Source organism: Dicentrarchus labrax, unplaced genomic scaffold (genome assembly GCF_905237075.1).
Source record: "Dicentrarchus labrax unplaced genomic scaffold, dlabrax2021, whole genome shotgun sequence".
In the NCBI taxonomy this organism is placed as follows: domain Eukaryota; kingdom Metazoa; phylum Chordata; class Actinopteri; family Moronidae; genus Dicentrarchus; species Dicentrarchus labrax.
This window is the reverse complement of record NW_026136702.1, coordinates 7,305,181-7,322,443: the sequence shown is the minus strand read 5'-3', so window position 1 is coordinate 7,322,443 and position 17,263 is coordinate 7,305,181. Positions and strand designations below refer to the sequence as shown.

Here is a 17,263-nt window from a genome sequence, read left to right as displayed (position 1 = left end):
GAGAGATATCGTAGGTCTTTCCTTCCTGCTGCTGTCAGACTGTTTAACAACCAGCACTGCTCCCAGTAGGGTTTTTACCCATTGTGGGACAAATAAAGGAATATCTATCTATCTATCTATCTATCTATCTATCTATCTATCTATCTATCTATCTATCTATCTATCTATCTATCTATCTATCTATCTATTAATACCAGAATGTGTTTCTTCACAATAGAGTCATGTCATTTAGTTTACAGCTCAAAAATGCTCAAGTGTGGAGTAGTACTTTAAACCAATAATGTATATTTTGCATAATAGTTCATTTGAAGGAACAAATAGCCAGCCGCTTGTGTAAGTCCGACTGCTCCCCTGGCTTCTGGTTTTGGTGTGCTCCTTATTCAGTGTGTATGAATTCCATTCATACACACGCCAATCGAGCACCCTCAAGCATCAGTCTAGCATGCAACGTGCTGGTCTGACCATCAGGATCAATTTGCAGTTCTTGTTCTAGGACACATGGCATGTGGACAAGAGGAGCTTCAATTTTACTAGAGAGACTGTTTTTTCAAGGACCCTGTATTTGAATTATGTTAATTGTGTGCACAGATTAAAGGACGATCTCAGTGGTCAAGGTCTACACCATGCCCAGTCAGTATGGATGAGAGCACAGAAGAATAAATGCGGCTTTATAATCTCTTGAAACACCAAGACCTTGATGTGTTCCTTGGCAAATTAAATATATTTTATAACCATTGGTTATTGTGAAGGTATTCTAACTCTAAAACGATGTCTACAAGAAACCATACCATAGTGAACCACTTACAGACAGGTTCATTATAAGAGTGAGAAGAATTATCTCACAGCTGTGTCTGAGAGTGGAAGTTTAACATTTTGCTTGTATATTTACAGATAAAGTTTCACATTTTCCTGTAAATGCACCAGCTGTAAAATGATGCTTAATAGCTTAGTTTAGTAGTCTACTTATCTTAGTCAGCTGTCTGCAAATACACAGCAAACTTGAGAATTGTCGGAATGAGTTGTTGTGTTTTCATCGCCACCCTTATCTTTTGTTTCTTGTGCCTGTAATTTCTGTGTATTTAAATATAATTAAAATGTCTTACATACAAGAACAGTGTGACCCAAAGTCAAGACTCCCATAACTGTAAGCTATTTCGTTCGGCGCCAGTTATGTTCTCAATAAAGGCAAGGCGACTTCATGTACCCTTGAGACACAAAATGTTTTAACACTCGAAAGATTATATTCCATTCTGAAATTGAAAACATGGCCTAACAGGACGACACAAGACATTCACTTCCAATACTAAGCTAATGCTAAAGTTATGCATGGAATTAGTCACAACAGTCTGCACAAGATAAATTAGTAAAACCACCAAGCATGGTCATGTAAGGAGGACATAATGTACTGACTGTGCCAAACTGTTTCCTGTCTTCACGTTTTATCTCCACTGGGTGGCGACAAAGCAACAGAAACGCAACAGCTGGCAAACCAGTGGTCGGTTTTAAACCGTATATTTAAAATAGTAAGGAGTAATGTAAAAGTAACGTTAAGTAAATGGGCTAAAACAAGCAAAGAGACTGGTATTTTAAGGAGCGATTTTCACTTTTTCCACTTAGCCTATTTGGCATAATTATAATATATATATATATATTCTGTCTACTCACATTGGTTTAATAAATAGTTGTTGTTTTTTTTACCTCAATTCCTATTTTTAATTAAATATACTGTAACGTGCCAACAGTCAATCACACCATACATGCCATGACATTGTAAACACAGTACAGTCTGCAGGGTGTAGTGTTGTACGCAAATGATGTTGTAATTTCCGACTGCACTGAAAGGCAGCAACAGTTCGGGGGGAAGTGGGCTTGGTTGAAGTTGCCTTCACAAGCTGATCTGCGGTCGGTTTTTGAAACACCTCCCCAACGAATAGACTCAAACACTGGCTGCGTACAAACCGATTCTAGGTCAGCACTTAACAGAAAAACACAATTCAGGAAGCCAGGAAGTTAAAGTTGCCACTACTGCGGTCAAAACTTGTAGACACAAACAGCAGCCGTACAGTTAGAAATATAGAAACTGAGACTTTAAACCTTTTTTTCTTTTTTCTGCCTAATTTAACTGCCAACTAACGATGGACAAGCTTCGTCGTGTGTTAAGCGGACAAGACGATAATGAAGAGTTGGGTCTCACTGCACAGGTAGCTAATGCTAACGCTCTGTAAATGGATAACAACTAATATAAAACAAAATAACACTGTGCTTTTTCCTTTTTTCCTGTCTGTGACTCGACGTTGCCGTTCAGAGATTTGCTATCAACGCTTGTGTGGTTTTATTTTCTCTTTTTAAGTTAGTTAAGGGTTAGTTTTAGGTTGCTGTTAGCCTTTCCTGAGACGTTGGCTAACTGAAACAGTTTCATTATCATGTTTTCTGTTCGGGGTGTTTTTTTTTTTATTATTTATTTTTATTTAAACCTAACTATCATCCTTCTGTCAGCATTTAATAAACTGTATTTGTCTGTTTATTTATACCTTTTGTTTTTACACGCGTTCACGCTGAGGAGGAAATGAGGTAAGGTGACTTGAGCCCTGTGTTTTTATATCACCTGGTGTCACTTTTGTTTTTTGTTTTTTTTTTACTTGTTGCACAGTTTAAAGTTAAACTCTCGTGGTTGTATTTTTGCATTTCTTTGCAGATTCTGGTTTTATTGGTTGTTTTTGCGCAAGTTCAGTGTACTGAGTAATGTCCTACTGTGTCTGTGTGTGTCTGTGTTTTAAGATAATACTGTGACTAGGTGTTGTTTGCTCGCCTTAGGCCGCTATAGTAAAGTCATCAGTGGGAAAGCCTGTGGGTCTCTCTGCAGGTCATTAAGTTTGTCTTGTGACATCCTCCCATTGTTCTTACCAGGTCCTTGATGCCAGCTCTCTCAGCTACAGCACCAGGGTGAAGTGGTTCGTCATATGCTTTGCTGGAGGCATCCTGTGTTCAATACTCGTGAGTTTTCTGTGGCCCTTTTATGTTGAAAAGGCAGCTTGTATGCTCTGTCTGACTTTATACAGACATGAGGAATGCAGAGCGTACACAACACTGGTTATACTGTTACCCACGGTCCAAGTTAGGGTTAGACACTGAGTCTTAATACCCACCCTGTGTATATATGCATTACGTTAATGCACTCCCGTTGGTTTTTCTATCCTGTACGTTGTAAATATGTTTCCTGCACAGTTTTTGATCTTTTTTCATCTTTATTTATTTATATTTGTAAAAATTACTTTATTTTTGTATGATTTTTATGCACCAATGCACCAAGACATATTCCTTCTATGTGTAAAAACTTACTTGGCAATAAACCCAACTCTGATAAAACCCAATTCTGGGTTAGTTTTGGTTTGTAGGCACTATAAAACAAGTTATGAACATGGCTCACTGCCATTGCCAGCAAGGCAAATCCCTGCCCTCCCGTACTTACAGATCAAAGTCACACGTATGCTTAATTAAGATATATAAAGGCTTAATGTCATGAAAGAGCAGAATGTGTCAGTTTGTGTGTAGTTCACAGTTCAAATGACAGGAAGTCATATGACAGGCAGTATTTGCTGATAACACTTAGCCACTGCATAGTGATAATTCACATTGACGAGGCCCCAACACAGCCTCTAAGTGTAGTCTCTCCCATTCATACTTTTCAGAACACTTACAGAACCTTTTACCACTAAGGCAATGAAATAAGCAATGCCAAGAAGTGGACTCCTTTTTTATGAGATGCACTTATTAGCTGCAAGTCAAATCTGCATCATCTTATGATTTTAAGCTTCATTCTTAACTGTGTTCTCTCAATGCACACTCAACACTAAGTGTGCCACTATTCTTCTTTACTGAAAATGATCAAAATAATGTATGTGGGTTATTAAACAAAGCCCTGTGGTATTTTGGCACTAGGGGGAGCTCATAATGTTTCAGTAAAAACACAAGACAGCCCATAGAATATCTTGTTTTTGTTTATTTGTTTTATAAAATAAGATAAGCGTCAATCTTATTCAGGTTTCATTTAACTTTTAGCGAGTGTGGTGACATTATTCTGTGTAGCTGACGGAGACTATGTTGCTGTTTTTACCAGGGTTCAGCACTGCTGTTCCTTCCAGGTGGAATCAAGCTTTTCGCAGTCTTCTACACAATAGGGAATCTCGCAGCTCTTGCCAGGTAAGACCAGTATTTTCTGCCTGAAATACAGCACATGATGATGCATCAGGCCCATACGCTCTGAAATCATTTGGCCTTGATGACTGCTACTCTGTTACAGTCATTCTTGACACAGCTCCACATTTCTCCAAGGTTTGTTCCTCTACAGTAAAGTGCTCACTACTGTTCCGGGCTACAGGATTATAGCTAAAACAATAATCTCCATTATTTAATCATATTAGCATTTGTAGGATTATACTTTTTTAGTGTTGCTACCATTGAAACAAATAGAAAACTGCCTTTCCAATCATATTGTGGTTAGTAAACATAAAGTCTGCTTCATAAAATTGTGTGAATGCTCTCTCTTGCAACTTTGTTTGAGAAACAGAGACTGTTTCACTAAATGCATTTTAAAAATTGCTCAGACAGGCTTACCTGTGAAAAGGTATTGCACAATTGATGCAACAGACGGTACTCTGATTGCATAGGATACATCTTGCGCCTGTTTATGTTGATTTAATTGTGATCTAGATTATTATGCCTAATTGTATGTCATGTGAAAGTCAGGAGGAAATGATTTGGGTTAAAGTGGGAACAGACAGTGTATCTGTGTCTCCTAACTGTTTATTTTGTCTTTCTCTATGAGTAGACCAAACATTAGTGTTGGCTTTCATATTATTATTTGCCAAGACTTCTGTGGGAGAATACTGAGTAAATGATGTCTCCTTCGCAGTGACAGGGCACCATACCATACAAATCTGTAAGATTTAGTAAGATTATAATTTTGGCTTCACTAGATATCTGCAGCCTACTGGATTTTACAACATTATGGATTATTTAATCTAGATAATCCGAGGTCTTAATATAATCACGATGTCTTTGACTTCTTTGACAGACAGTGAACCGTTGATGAGGCGTTTTTTTGTTTTCAGACAGGCCGGTCTCTATTTCAGGTATCATATGTCCAGAGGGTTTAGATGTGTCAAGAAGCTGGGTCATCTTCTGCATTCATAGCCGAAGTTACCAGGAGAGTGTCATATTCTAGGGATCTTAAACCAATTTTCTTCTTTAGGTGACTTTGAATGCAAGAAGATTACAGAGAGACCATTGGTTTCTTTTATATCAACATACAACAGTTAAAATAACCCTAACAATAAACATACTGTATCTCTGTCTTTTATTTTTATTTTTTTGTTTTGTAACCAAAAAAAAGAATCTGGCTTTAAATCAAACTTTCACTGTTTAATCAAAGTTACATTTATAGACAGATTCTCTAGACACTAGACAATACAGCATTATTTTCATATCAGTAGTTGCAGTAACAATGCTGTCATCCTTCCCCCTCATCAGCAGTGTGCATGGGCATCATTAGTGTCTCTGTCACATTGAGCAGATATAAAAAGAGAAAGAAGGATCCATCCCTCTCAGCAGACCAGTAGAAAGAGCCTGCGTCAACACAGACTGCTCTCGTGTCTCATCTAACAGATGTGACGCTACACAGACTCCCTCTACCCACTCAGCTCTGCCGAGCCCAGAGCTGCGTGCCTCATCAGTGGGGAAAGCCTTTGTCTCGTTACATTTACTGACGTCACACATGCATCATGTAGGAGGTTTTAAATGTGTCATTATGGTGTTGGGCATGAAATATTTACCCTCTAATAATTGCAACGTGAAGCGTAAATTTGATTATGGTGGCAACACAATTCTGATGTCACTCCGAAGATATTTGTGTGTGTGTACACTCGTATCAGGTCTGTTCTGAAATCCACCCAGAGCATAAACTTCAGAGTATTCATTGTGTATGGAGGTGTGATTTGTGTGTATTCTGTCAGTCAGAGCTGACAACCCGGATGATATTTGTACAGTTCATCATTTTCAAACATGTTTTGAATACTTGGTCAAAACCCTGGTAACTAGCATTATTAACATCCACAATCCATCTACAACAGTGTCACTTCAAAAAACAGAAAATGTTTCAACACATATACACAGAATATTGGCTTCACTGGAGAGAACAATGAAAATACACCTGCCCCTGATATGAAGACAAAACATGATCACAATAATTTCATGGATTAACAGTTCAATGAACCCTTTTCTTGTTTGTTCTTCTACAGCACCTGCTTCTTAATGGGACCACTAAAACAGCTGAAGCGTATGTTTGAACCAACAAGACTGATAGCCACCATTGTTATGCTGGTAAATACTGTTTTGCCGTTATTTTGGACCTTCAACGGTTAGTTTGAAGTGGGGTTTACCTACAGTAGATGGTGGACAGCAAGACAGGAGTACAGAGAAGTACCAGCATGGAAGTTAGGCAACGTATTCCTATGGAAGGGGGCAGAAGAAAAACATATTCTAGCCAAATAGAAAAGGCCCTCCTAAAAGACAATCAATATAAGTTTAAATGTATGCTGTGTTTAGAATATTTTCAGGGCTTTACCTTGCCCTCAGCTCGTTCTGACTAGAAACTGAAGCCGTTATATCCATCTATGCTCTCAAGGCAGCAGTAAACCAGCAACCCCCATGTTCTGTGAGGTAAAACTACTGTTTATGTCAAAGTAGTCTGGTGCGTTGAAGAAAGAGCTGTAACGGCTTCTGTCGTAAATGGCTATCTGACCTCAAGATAAAGAGGTGTGTACACTTACACTGGTAATGATTTTTTCATCATTAGTTAGTCATTCGTTTTTTGTTTTTGTTTTTCAGTTAACTAAAATGCTCTTTCACACCTAGTTATTTTTTTCTTTAGTTAACTAAACTATAATAACCTTGGTTCATACCTTGATACAGTAAATATTAGATGCCATTTTCTCTCTGACAATGCAATGTACAATAAAATGTAAATGCATCGTGGCCTTCTTCACATGAGGCCACAGTGCATTTACATTGTATCTGCTTTCACCTATACTCTTGAGGACATAAAAGTTCTGTAGCCCTTTGACTTTGGATGATAAGGCCAGGTTAAATTTAAAGATCCGGTACTCCTCACCTTGTGAACTTAAAGGATTACAAAGATAAAGTTACTTACTTACAGACACATGGCAGATGGCAAATGTCATTTTACAAGTGTTTAAAAAAAGATAACCATTCTTTTCTTCTTCCACCAGCTCTGCCTTGTCCTAACGCTTTGTGCAGTGTTTTGGGTAAGTAGATTATACGTAGTTTTAAAGCCAGTTACAGTCTTTATTGCTTAAGTTTTCAACTATTACAATAACCATTTTTATGTTGTATTTTACAGTGGCATAAAAAGGGGCTGGCCATCATCTTCTGTATTCTGCAGTTTTTGGCAATGACATGGTAAGTGTGACCTGAGAGTCTGAGCCATCTCTCCCTTGTAGTACAGTCGGCAATTAATCTACCCATCACTCACGCCTACTCAGATGGAGCCGTCTGTCAACGATAGAGAACTTGCTCCAGCTGCTTTGGCTTGCATTAAATGTCCATGAGTTGAGTTAATCACACTGCTGATGCTTTAAGCTGACTTACTACTGTTGGCATGTGCACGGCTGAATCTGTAAACGGTTGCACTTACTCCATTAATGTCACACTGCGCGTTTAATCACACTACAGCAGAATTTTTCCATCGTTTCAGAGCATCGTATCTTTTCAGGATATTTCAAGCTTTTTTACTAAGCTATAAAGAGTGCATGCCATACCATACGATATAATGATAATCAGATGCACATTTAAAGCAATATGAAAACTTTGAGCACATTGTTTTGCCCTAGTTTCCCTCAGTGGCATCTGTCAGTCACGTTGTAAGTAGACTGTTAGGTAGGTTGCCAGGCATCATAGTAGGTCAGAATATTTTTGGCCTGTAGAGGAAGACGTGGATCCAGGATCAGTGTGGACCTACTTGGAGACGTACAGGCAGACAGTTATTTCCGTCTGTGTTGTTTACACACAAGACAAAGTCTCTGCCAGCTATCTCTGGGGTCATTACTACTACTAAAATCACAGGTGACTGGTCCAGTGAGTATACACATCACCCCTGGGTCCTTTATTAGTTTGATAAGTATTTAAAAAGAAGACCTAAACAACTTTGTGTTCTACTTAGTGTGTACAAGATATAGGTGAGAATCAGTTAGATTTTATTGTTGTATTCAAAGAGTTTTTTTGTCATTACATCTGCTTTGTTAGACTTTCTGTTTTTTACACTGCCTAGTTTAAAAAGCTTTTATAAGCTGTGTTGAGTTGAAAAAAACATGGTTTTGCCATGATATTTCTATTCATTAGGGCTGTAGTCAATCTACAGAGAATTGATTATTAAGAATTTTGATAATTGATTAATAGAATTAGTCATTTATGAAGATAAATGCCAAACATTCTCCGTTTTCTGCTTCTCAGAATGTGAGGATTTTCTGCTTTTCTCAGTTTTAAGATTATAAGTAGATTATTTCAGTTTTGGACAAAACATCACCTTTGGCTCTGGGAAACTGTGACGTACATTCTTATTTTCTAATATTTTTTTGACTATACAATGAATTGATGAAACATAAAAATATTCGACCAAATCAATAATGTAAATTATTGTTAGTCGCAGCCCTGGTGTTCATACTAGTTTAAAATTCAGGTGAGAGTCTTAAATGTGGCTTTCTGAATCCTGCAGATAACTGAGATTAGCTGATTGAGGAAAAAAAGCACATATCGTAATAAGGTCAGTGGGGTTAAGTTCCAACATGGCAGTGAATAGTAAGACCTGTGAGTGATGTCTACGGGCATGTCAGCACTTGTATGTTCATTAATTCGAACATATTTGCACAGCAGTAACAAAAGACACTCGGTGAATGCGAATGTGCATGGAAACACAAAGCCCCAGCAGCTCCCAGGAGGAAGGGAACGGTCAGTGCATCACCGAGCGGGACTGTGTCACCCTCGTAACTACATTTTTGCACCTACATGTAGTACATTCATTTCCGCTCTGCCTGCGTTCTCAGAGGCATCACCATGGAAACCACAAGTCACACAGCCCGAGCTCATTCTTAACAGACTGGGGGGCATAGTGCACTCCTACGCAGGCACTCAGAAGTCTGTGTGTGAAGGTGGTTCTGTAATAAGACGTCGCCACTGACCCACACACACACACACACACACACACACACACACACACACACACACACACACACACACACAGAGGTGGGCATAGTCCAGTCCTATGAGGTGACCACGCTGAAGCACTACAGGCTGACACTGACTCAGGATAGAGTAGGAAGTTAAAATAAAAAACACGGATAGCTTTTACTTAACTTTACTAGTGTCATTTAGTTTAGACAATCAGAACATGTATTTAAAAAATGTGTAGAGTACAAGGGATTCCTGCTAACTCGTGGTCAAACAAGATGGTGGTCATGCTCACGCTTGGGCTGTGGTTAATCATTCAACTGCTCCACAGATTCCTCACATATTTTAAATATATATTAGGTGTTTGATCAGGGCCTTTTTGTGATAAACTGCATCTGTATCATTGTACAAGTACAGTACAGGGTATCATGTTTTTGTTGTACTTGTTGTTTGGTTACCAATCTGTCGAGCGTCATTAGTACAAAGATTACTGTGTATCCACTTCATTCACAGTCACGTCTGGTTAATCCTCTTTCTGAGTGACATCAAAGACCCTTCGGTCCAGTGATTACTACTTGATGGCGCATTTAAACACATATTTTAAATTTTGGTGTGAAATCCATTATTATACTGCTATTTAGTCCTGTATCTGTTTTAAGTCTTATATTATTTGGGTTTGGGTTTTTTATGCTTTTAATCTCTTAGATACCACATAATTACAAATCCATGAAGTGCAGACAAGCATTATTTAACTTAAGTTTAAGTTAAGAACCTCACATTCATTACATAACATGAAATAAATACTAATTGTAATGCATTTTTTTCCAGCTTGTGTTAAGTTTGACTTTCTGTTGTTATGTTAGTACTTTGCTCTATGTAATTATTGTTTAACATAAACATTAATCCTTTTTTCTTTGTATTTTTCTGTTTCAGGTATAGCATCTCTTACATTCCATTTGCCAGGTAAGATTTTCAAGATTTTCTCTGCATTGACTTTTAATTGATCTGCATCTGTCTTTTATGTTATGTTCAGCTGTATGCTTACTGAATTGAGTCTAACTATAAGAGCACACCTTTCACTTGAGCCACGTCGAAGAATCCAGCTACTATCAAAAGAGACCTTTTAAATACATCTTCTATTTATATCTCAATAATACCGTACTGCCAGACAACAAAATAGAGAGGATACTGCGTGCGACCCTTCAATGAAAACATGTTTTCATTTACCTCCTAACACTGTTTGCCTCCACCATATGGCTGTAATCCCCCCCTCCCCATGACTAGTGCAGGCACTTGGTGTCAAACAAATGGCAGCTTGTTTTTTCACACTCCTGTGTGCTTTTGCCCTGTGACGTTATTTGCTTTATCCACGATATCTAAATGAAACCATTTCTTATGGAATAATGCTCTTTAGGCCAGATTTACCAAAATATGTCTCTGTAGCTTGTGATGAGCTTATATTAAGCTCTATAGGGTTAAACCACAATGCAAATTTTTGATTAGATTTAGACCCAAGTAGGCTGTCCTGCATAATACGAGGATAAAAATCTCACAATCACATAATGGTCTTTATGCCAGGTTTGTTGGTTTGTTTGTTGTTGTATGTCATGTGCAATATAGAGCCTAATACTTCATGGCAGTACTCAGATGTTCTCTTCTCTAATAGTCTCAAATGGTGTACCACCTCAGTGCTTTCCCTAAGCCTAGCATGAGGTGTGATGTTGTTTTGTCAGTCCAGCTGTAAGCAGGGTTATGTCTCATTTGATGAGGTCCAGAGCCCCCATGCAGCCCCCCCACTAAGTGCCTTGTGTATACGGGCGACCCTATAATCCATCCTGACAGCTGAGAGACGTCCTATAACCACCCCAAGTTCCCCCTCCCCCAAACCAAATGCTAACAACAATACAAAGTGGAGACAAAGACCTTTTCCCGTGCCACCCCTCCAAAAACCAAATTCCTTTGGAGAAATGCAAATTTGACAACTAGTTCTTGGGCTGATTGTTGAAGTCCTGATGAAAACTTATTTATTTCCTACTCCTTTTGTCCTATTGTGTTTTCCTGTCAACACATTATTGTCATCCCTCCTTAAGCTTCTTACTTTAATCCATTTTTCATTTAATTTAGATTTGATAATTTAGCTCTGTATTGTATGTTGTTAGAGAGCAGCAGGATATTTTTTTATCACAGACCTCTATCCCTCTTAAGTGACATATTAAAAAACATTAGACTGCAGTCTCTCCCCATTCCTGTCTATGACCAAATAAACCGTGATACCTGGTTAGCCACAACACCACATGGCCAATGGACTTGATCCTTTAATGTATTTTACCTTGTTGCCTATTTATAACCACTCCTGCCTGTAGACCAAGGTACTAAAACCTGCTGCATGTGCACTTCCCACAGTGCCTTAGAGCTACTGTTGCTCTGATATTTAATCAGAAATGGGGGTGGGGGGGGAAGTCGCTCAGACTGATCATTTATTCATTAAGTTTTAAAAGAAGCAAAAATAGCATCAAGCCTCATGTGAAAATATATATATATATATATATATATATATATATATATATATATATATATATATATAAACAAAACTAAAGTTGTACAAGAGGAAGAATATGAGTGTTTTTATTGTTGATACATCAGAGATCAGAGGGACAAACCAGAGCATTTGAAGGAGCAAGTCTCCTGTCTGTCCGCCAACCTCCCCTCCTCCCACAGACTGCTTATGATCCCCCCTTCTCCTTTTAACCTTGACGGGTTTCACACCTCCTCCACCGAAATTTGACTGTGGCTGCAGGCGAAGTCTGCATAGCAACACACCGATGGCAAGAGCAAAACGGTGTGTGGGGGGGGGGCCGAGCAGGCAACGACGGGTAACCATGGAGATCGCTCTTATTGCATCATCCCAGTCAACAGAGTACCTGGAGAAAGGGAGCCCCCATCACGCCGAACATGTGGTGCTTCCCCAACAAAACACACTCACTTATTCATGACGAGCCCCACCCAAATCATCGTAACAAAGGATGGAAGTGCTTTTTATGTCGCTTTTAATTTTATACACATGACAGACTTTTGCTCCCGCTGTGTTTATTTTTTCCTGGTTCAGTTTTAGAACAACACTCAAGCAACATTTCTTTTTCTTTATTTCATTGTTTATTGTGCTGGCTGGTATTGAGACATTTTCTCTCTTGTTTTTGTCTGTTTTTTTTCCCTACAGGGATGCTGTGATGAAATGCTTCACAACCTGTCTGAGTTAGGAGTCTCTGACCAACAATTTGAATTGAAGACTGGTCCTAATATGCAAACTGCAAGAATGGTGGCTCTGTAAAATATACATCTATGTTGTTTATACACTATATCTCCAGATTTTTACTATGGCTTTTTCATACTGTGAATTCTCGCTTTTTAAGTCTAGTCGAAGATCTCTAACTGTAATCAGATTATAACACTTTTGCTTTTGTTTGTGAGAGACATGAGTGCCTTTAATGCTTAATATATTTAAAGATGTGCCTATATTTTCAGAGGATTTTATACCATTTAAGTGCAGGGAAATAATTTTGACTTTGCAATACATTATTTACAACATAAAGTGCCTGAACATTATAAATATGAAGAGATCTGTTGACATATCGACCAACCATACACAATTACATCTTAAACAGTGTGAAATTCCATTTCCTTCTGGATGGTGTTTTGCTTTCTTACTCACAAACATTATTAAAACACATTGTCTTTCTGTCGTCTGTCTTTGAGGCACTGATGTATAAAGAGACTCCCTGATGCGCTTCCATGTTTATTTATGATTATTTTCCCCTTAGGCAATTGAGGCACTGCTTCATAGATAATGCACTGGGATATATGATGGTTCTTTTGAGGTTTTTCCGGCTAAAGAGATTTTTCTTTTTTTTTTTTTTTTTTTTTTTAGAAAAGCAGCCCCTGTCTAGTCTGTTAGTCCTCAGTGTGTATTTGAACACACCTACCCCCCCCCCAGCTCATCAGATTACATTAAAATTGCTTCTCCTTTTTAGACTCGATTCCCTGCCAGATGTAGCAATGACCCAGTTAATTACGCCTTTCTGAGCATTGTGGTTTTGACGTGACCTAATAACCCAGTATAGCTTGCATCAGGTTCCCTATATTGCTTCGGTATGATGGCATAGCCTTTGAGGATGCGGTTGTCATGACAACCTCCTCTGGAAGATCATAACCTCAGCCTTCCCCCATCTGTAGTGCAGATGTTCAAATTATCCTGATGAGGAGGTGTGTATGTGTGTTTTTTTTTTTATAGAACACCTTGGAATGGGAGTCAGTCATGGATTTCACCATAGATTTTGAAAGTGAAAGAAAAATGTTTTGAAACAGTTTGTTATTTAAATATGGCATCAATAGCCACCTATATAAAGTCCCAACACACCCTGTTTTCCTGTGTATGAGCTGCAGGATTAGCTCAAGGTTTAACAAACATGCCTCCAGGTTTTCTTTCTGCTTCATGCTCCTAAATAAGAGCACTTCCTGATGTGCTGCCCCCACATAGTTTCATTAGACGCTTGTATAATGTAGTGGTGGTGGATTAGCACGGACAAAATCTCCCCTCAGCACTACTTGTTCAACTAACTTGGCTGAGACCCAGCAAATCCTTAAGCAATTAATCTTTGGCATAAAACAATTCTGTTGAGTGAAGGAGTGGGGTTGTTTTTTTGTGATATTTATTCTTTGCTCGCCATTTTTGGGATTACGGCGAAGTTTTGAGGCTGAAGGGGAAGGCACCCTGACCCTGGCAATCTGTTAAGAGTCTCCCAACAGTTTCCTCTTCATTACATCTAATCCATTGTTATGTCAGAGAGAAGAGGGATCCCACACCACAACAAGCACTGAAATGAAACACGTCTGTGTGTCCTCTCTCCGGCTTAATGACCCAGCTCATCTTGTAAAAATGAATAAATAACTACGCTTGTGTTGTGTCATGCGTAATTTCCTTGCAATTTTATTTTCCAAGAGTGAGTCAGTGGACTGGTGGCCTAAATTGATTTTTGAGTTTTGTTAAAGGAGTACATTAAAATATTGTGCTACAAAAACACAGCTCTGGTCTCATTTAATGGGAATTGCCACATATAGATATGGTGGATATGGTAATCACAAGAGCAGCTGAATAAAAGGCAACTGGCAAAATGTTTCCTCAGGCGATATCAAATAAACCGAGTTAAAAACTATAGATGTGGAAGCAAGTATTGATTTCCTCTTAAATTCTACACTGAGGGAAACAAAATCACATTGAATCAATTGTGGATCTGTCTGGCTGAAAGTGCAGATAACAGCAGAAAGGAAGAGAAATCAATAGTGTGGACTATTTGTATACTCCCCTAGATATCTTTCATATAGGCTTACATGGCTGAAAGAACAGCAATGGGCCATGTACATACATCAGTTAATTGACATTCGAGACTATATTGACTCAAAGGATAAAATCAAACTGCATTGTGCCAGTGACATGTTTTGTTGGTTCAAGGACAGGCAGGGTTATCTTTAAGCACCAAAGACCAGTGTTTTTATGATCATATACATGTAAGGTATAGGGAGGCATCAACAGCTATAGGACTACTTTAACTAAAAAAAATGTGAGTTATAGATGAGAAATTCTACACAATCTTCATTTTGTGTCTGGACAGGCTGTGTCTTTCATATGAAAACAATAAAATAAAATTTTGTTGCAGTTTTGATGTATTTACCATTTGAGGTACAATTTTGTAAAAATGTAGATAGACTAAAATTAAGAATGTTTTTTTTCGTTTAAAGTTGCAATTAATTCTAAACAAACAGAAATGAGTCACATTGAATAAAACCACATACACATTTGGCCACTTAAAAAATGTATTCATCCACTCACTATCCCACGGTTTCTTGAGGATTATTAACATTTTTCAGGCTGATTGTCTTAAATGAATTGAGTATGTGACTGGTCCAATGACTGGAACACAGCACAGAGGCGCTGTGAGGAAAGACGACAGGAACATGAGGGTGAATGTGGTTCATCGCTTCAGGAAGTTATTGGAAATTATGAAATGACATCACCACAGTTTATTCGTGGCTTTGTTTGGTGCTCCTCCTGACCACGCCTTCCTGCCGGCTCGACCATAAAGCAGCCAGGCTGTGTGTGTGTGTGCACCAGTTGAACTCCAGTCAGCGTGGACAACAGGTGCACTTCAGCCTCTCTCCACCCCGCTGCTGGATAATGCCCGCAGAGCGCCGCTCGTCGCTTTGCGCAGGGCTTCCTCGTCTGCACTTTGAACACTTGCACGTTTTTATATCCTGATCACTTCCAGCCACACAAAAAAATGCCTTTTCCGCCTATCAGCCTCCACCAGCGGATCTCTTCTCCTGGCAGGGATCTATTCGGGAAAAAGAAAGCCAACGGAGTGCCTCCTCAGACTGAGCTCACCAGCAAATCCGGCAGAGAGAAAGGGGGGTCCGATAAGGAGAAGCAGTCCATTTCTTGGACATCGGCGAATTTAAGGAATTTGGGGAGAAAAGCCCAGCAAGAGAAGAGTAAAAGCCCGACTCAGAAGAAGGATGCCGGCCAGGAGACCCAGGGAAAATGCTCCTGGCTGACGGTGCCCAAACCTCAGGACTCTTCCGAAGGAGTCAGGCGCTCCAGCTCCATGGACTCCACCAGACACCTCCATGGCAGAGAGGACGGGAAGAAGGAGATCCAATTTACCCTCAGCCTAACCCCTGAAGCCATACTTGTCATCCAAAAACGAAATCTGGAAAAGCAGATGATGGCAAAGCAACAGAAGTGTTGCGCCTCCGCGGACTTTCGGCACAGGCGGGTTTTTCCTTCCAAAAAGGCGCACGGAGGATCCAAGGGCTGCGCTCCCGTCGCCAAAGTGGAGAGTGCCGAGCAGGACATCACCGCCATCGTTAAAATATCTCTTTTGAACGATCAATACAAGTACGACGATGTGGAGTATGAGGAAGAGGATGGAGACGTGGATGAGACTGTTGTGAGGAAATGTAAAGAGTGGCTCAAAGGTGTCGAAAACGCCGCTGCTTTGGGAAAAGTGGACAAACTTTCTGCACTCCCGCACCTTAAAGGCTGCTGACACCTGACTTTTGATCTTACGTTTTTCAGCAGACTGAGAGCAGAGATGATGGACTCGTCGAAAAAAAATGTGCAGGTGTAGGCCTGCTGCAATGGCATCTTAAATTTGAGTCTTGTAAATGAAACGCTTGCAAATGAGGGGAGGAAATCCACTTGCCTCCAAAGGAATGTTAGTTTCTTTCGGAATAATGTACTAAAACTAGAAAGAAACTGACACTTTATTCAAGAAAATAAAATAAACAGATGAGTAAATTGCATTGGAATAAGATAAAATTTGATATTCACTTTAAAAAAATAAGATTTCAAAGCTCAAGTCCAGCCTGTGGCTCATCCAACAGTGCTTCTTACGGTTCACAGGGACGTTGCTTTGCGAGTTTAATGCCTAACCAATGTTTTGTTGAAGTTTGAACTGAATACCTTAATATTCTCGTCCTTTTGCACATGTTTTTAGTTTTCAGTGGGGCGCCTGTGGATTGGCAGAGGGGTTTTGCTTAAAGGGACGCAAACCGTTCCTTTGTGTTGGAGAACAATACGCTGTCAACAACAGGGCTTTATATGCGCCTGCTGCTGAAACCAAACTGGACTGTTTATGTTTCCTCTAATAAGAGGGGTTATATCCTTTGTAGGGATTTATCAGTGATGTACAGTATTTAATATTTACTAAATATTTGTACTGTCAAACGTTTTTCTCAGCTGATGATTTTATGACATCTGAAGTAAAATGTTTTGTTTTTTTTAATTATGCAAGTGTCACTGACCCTTTTAAATCTTTTAAAAGCTCATTTGTGTTGTGCCTCTTAAATAACTCTGTTACATGATGCTGATTTGCAGTCATTTAGATTTCTTTTACATTTCTGGCCAGTTCCCAAACGGTATTTTAAAGGCTCTTTGTTGCCACTGTAACTACCTGGGGCCGTTTGGGCA

At 39.2% G+C, this 17,263-nt stretch overlaps 2 protein-coding genes across 2 annotated transcripts; both read left to right on the top strand.

The window, feature by feature from the left end:
- The first annotated feature begins 1,965 nt into the window (after positions 1-1,965).
- sft2d1 (SFT2 domain containing 1) lies at positions 1,966-14,194 on the top strand. The gene is made up of 8 exons (XM_051377419.1): positions 1,966-2,201; positions 2,908-2,994; positions 4,118-4,200; positions 6,297-6,378; positions 7,287-7,322; positions 7,418-7,476; positions 10,174-10,203; positions 12,458-14,194. The coding sequence occupies exons 1-8, from the start codon at positions 2,136-2,138 to the stop codon at positions 12,495-12,497; spliced, it is 483 nt and encodes a 160-aa protein (XP_051233379.1). The 5' UTR covers positions 1,966-2,135; the 3' UTR covers positions 12,498-14,194.
- Positions 14,195-15,374: 1,180 nt separating this feature from the next.
- prr18 (proline rich 18) lies at positions 15,375-17,121 on the top strand. The gene has a single exon (XM_051377404.1). The coding sequence runs from the start codon at positions 15,573-15,575 to the stop codon at positions 16,338-16,340; it is 768 nt and encodes a 255-aa protein (XP_051233364.1). The 5' UTR covers positions 15,375-15,572; the 3' UTR covers positions 16,341-17,121.
- Positions 17,122-17,263: the final 142 nt, after the last annotated feature.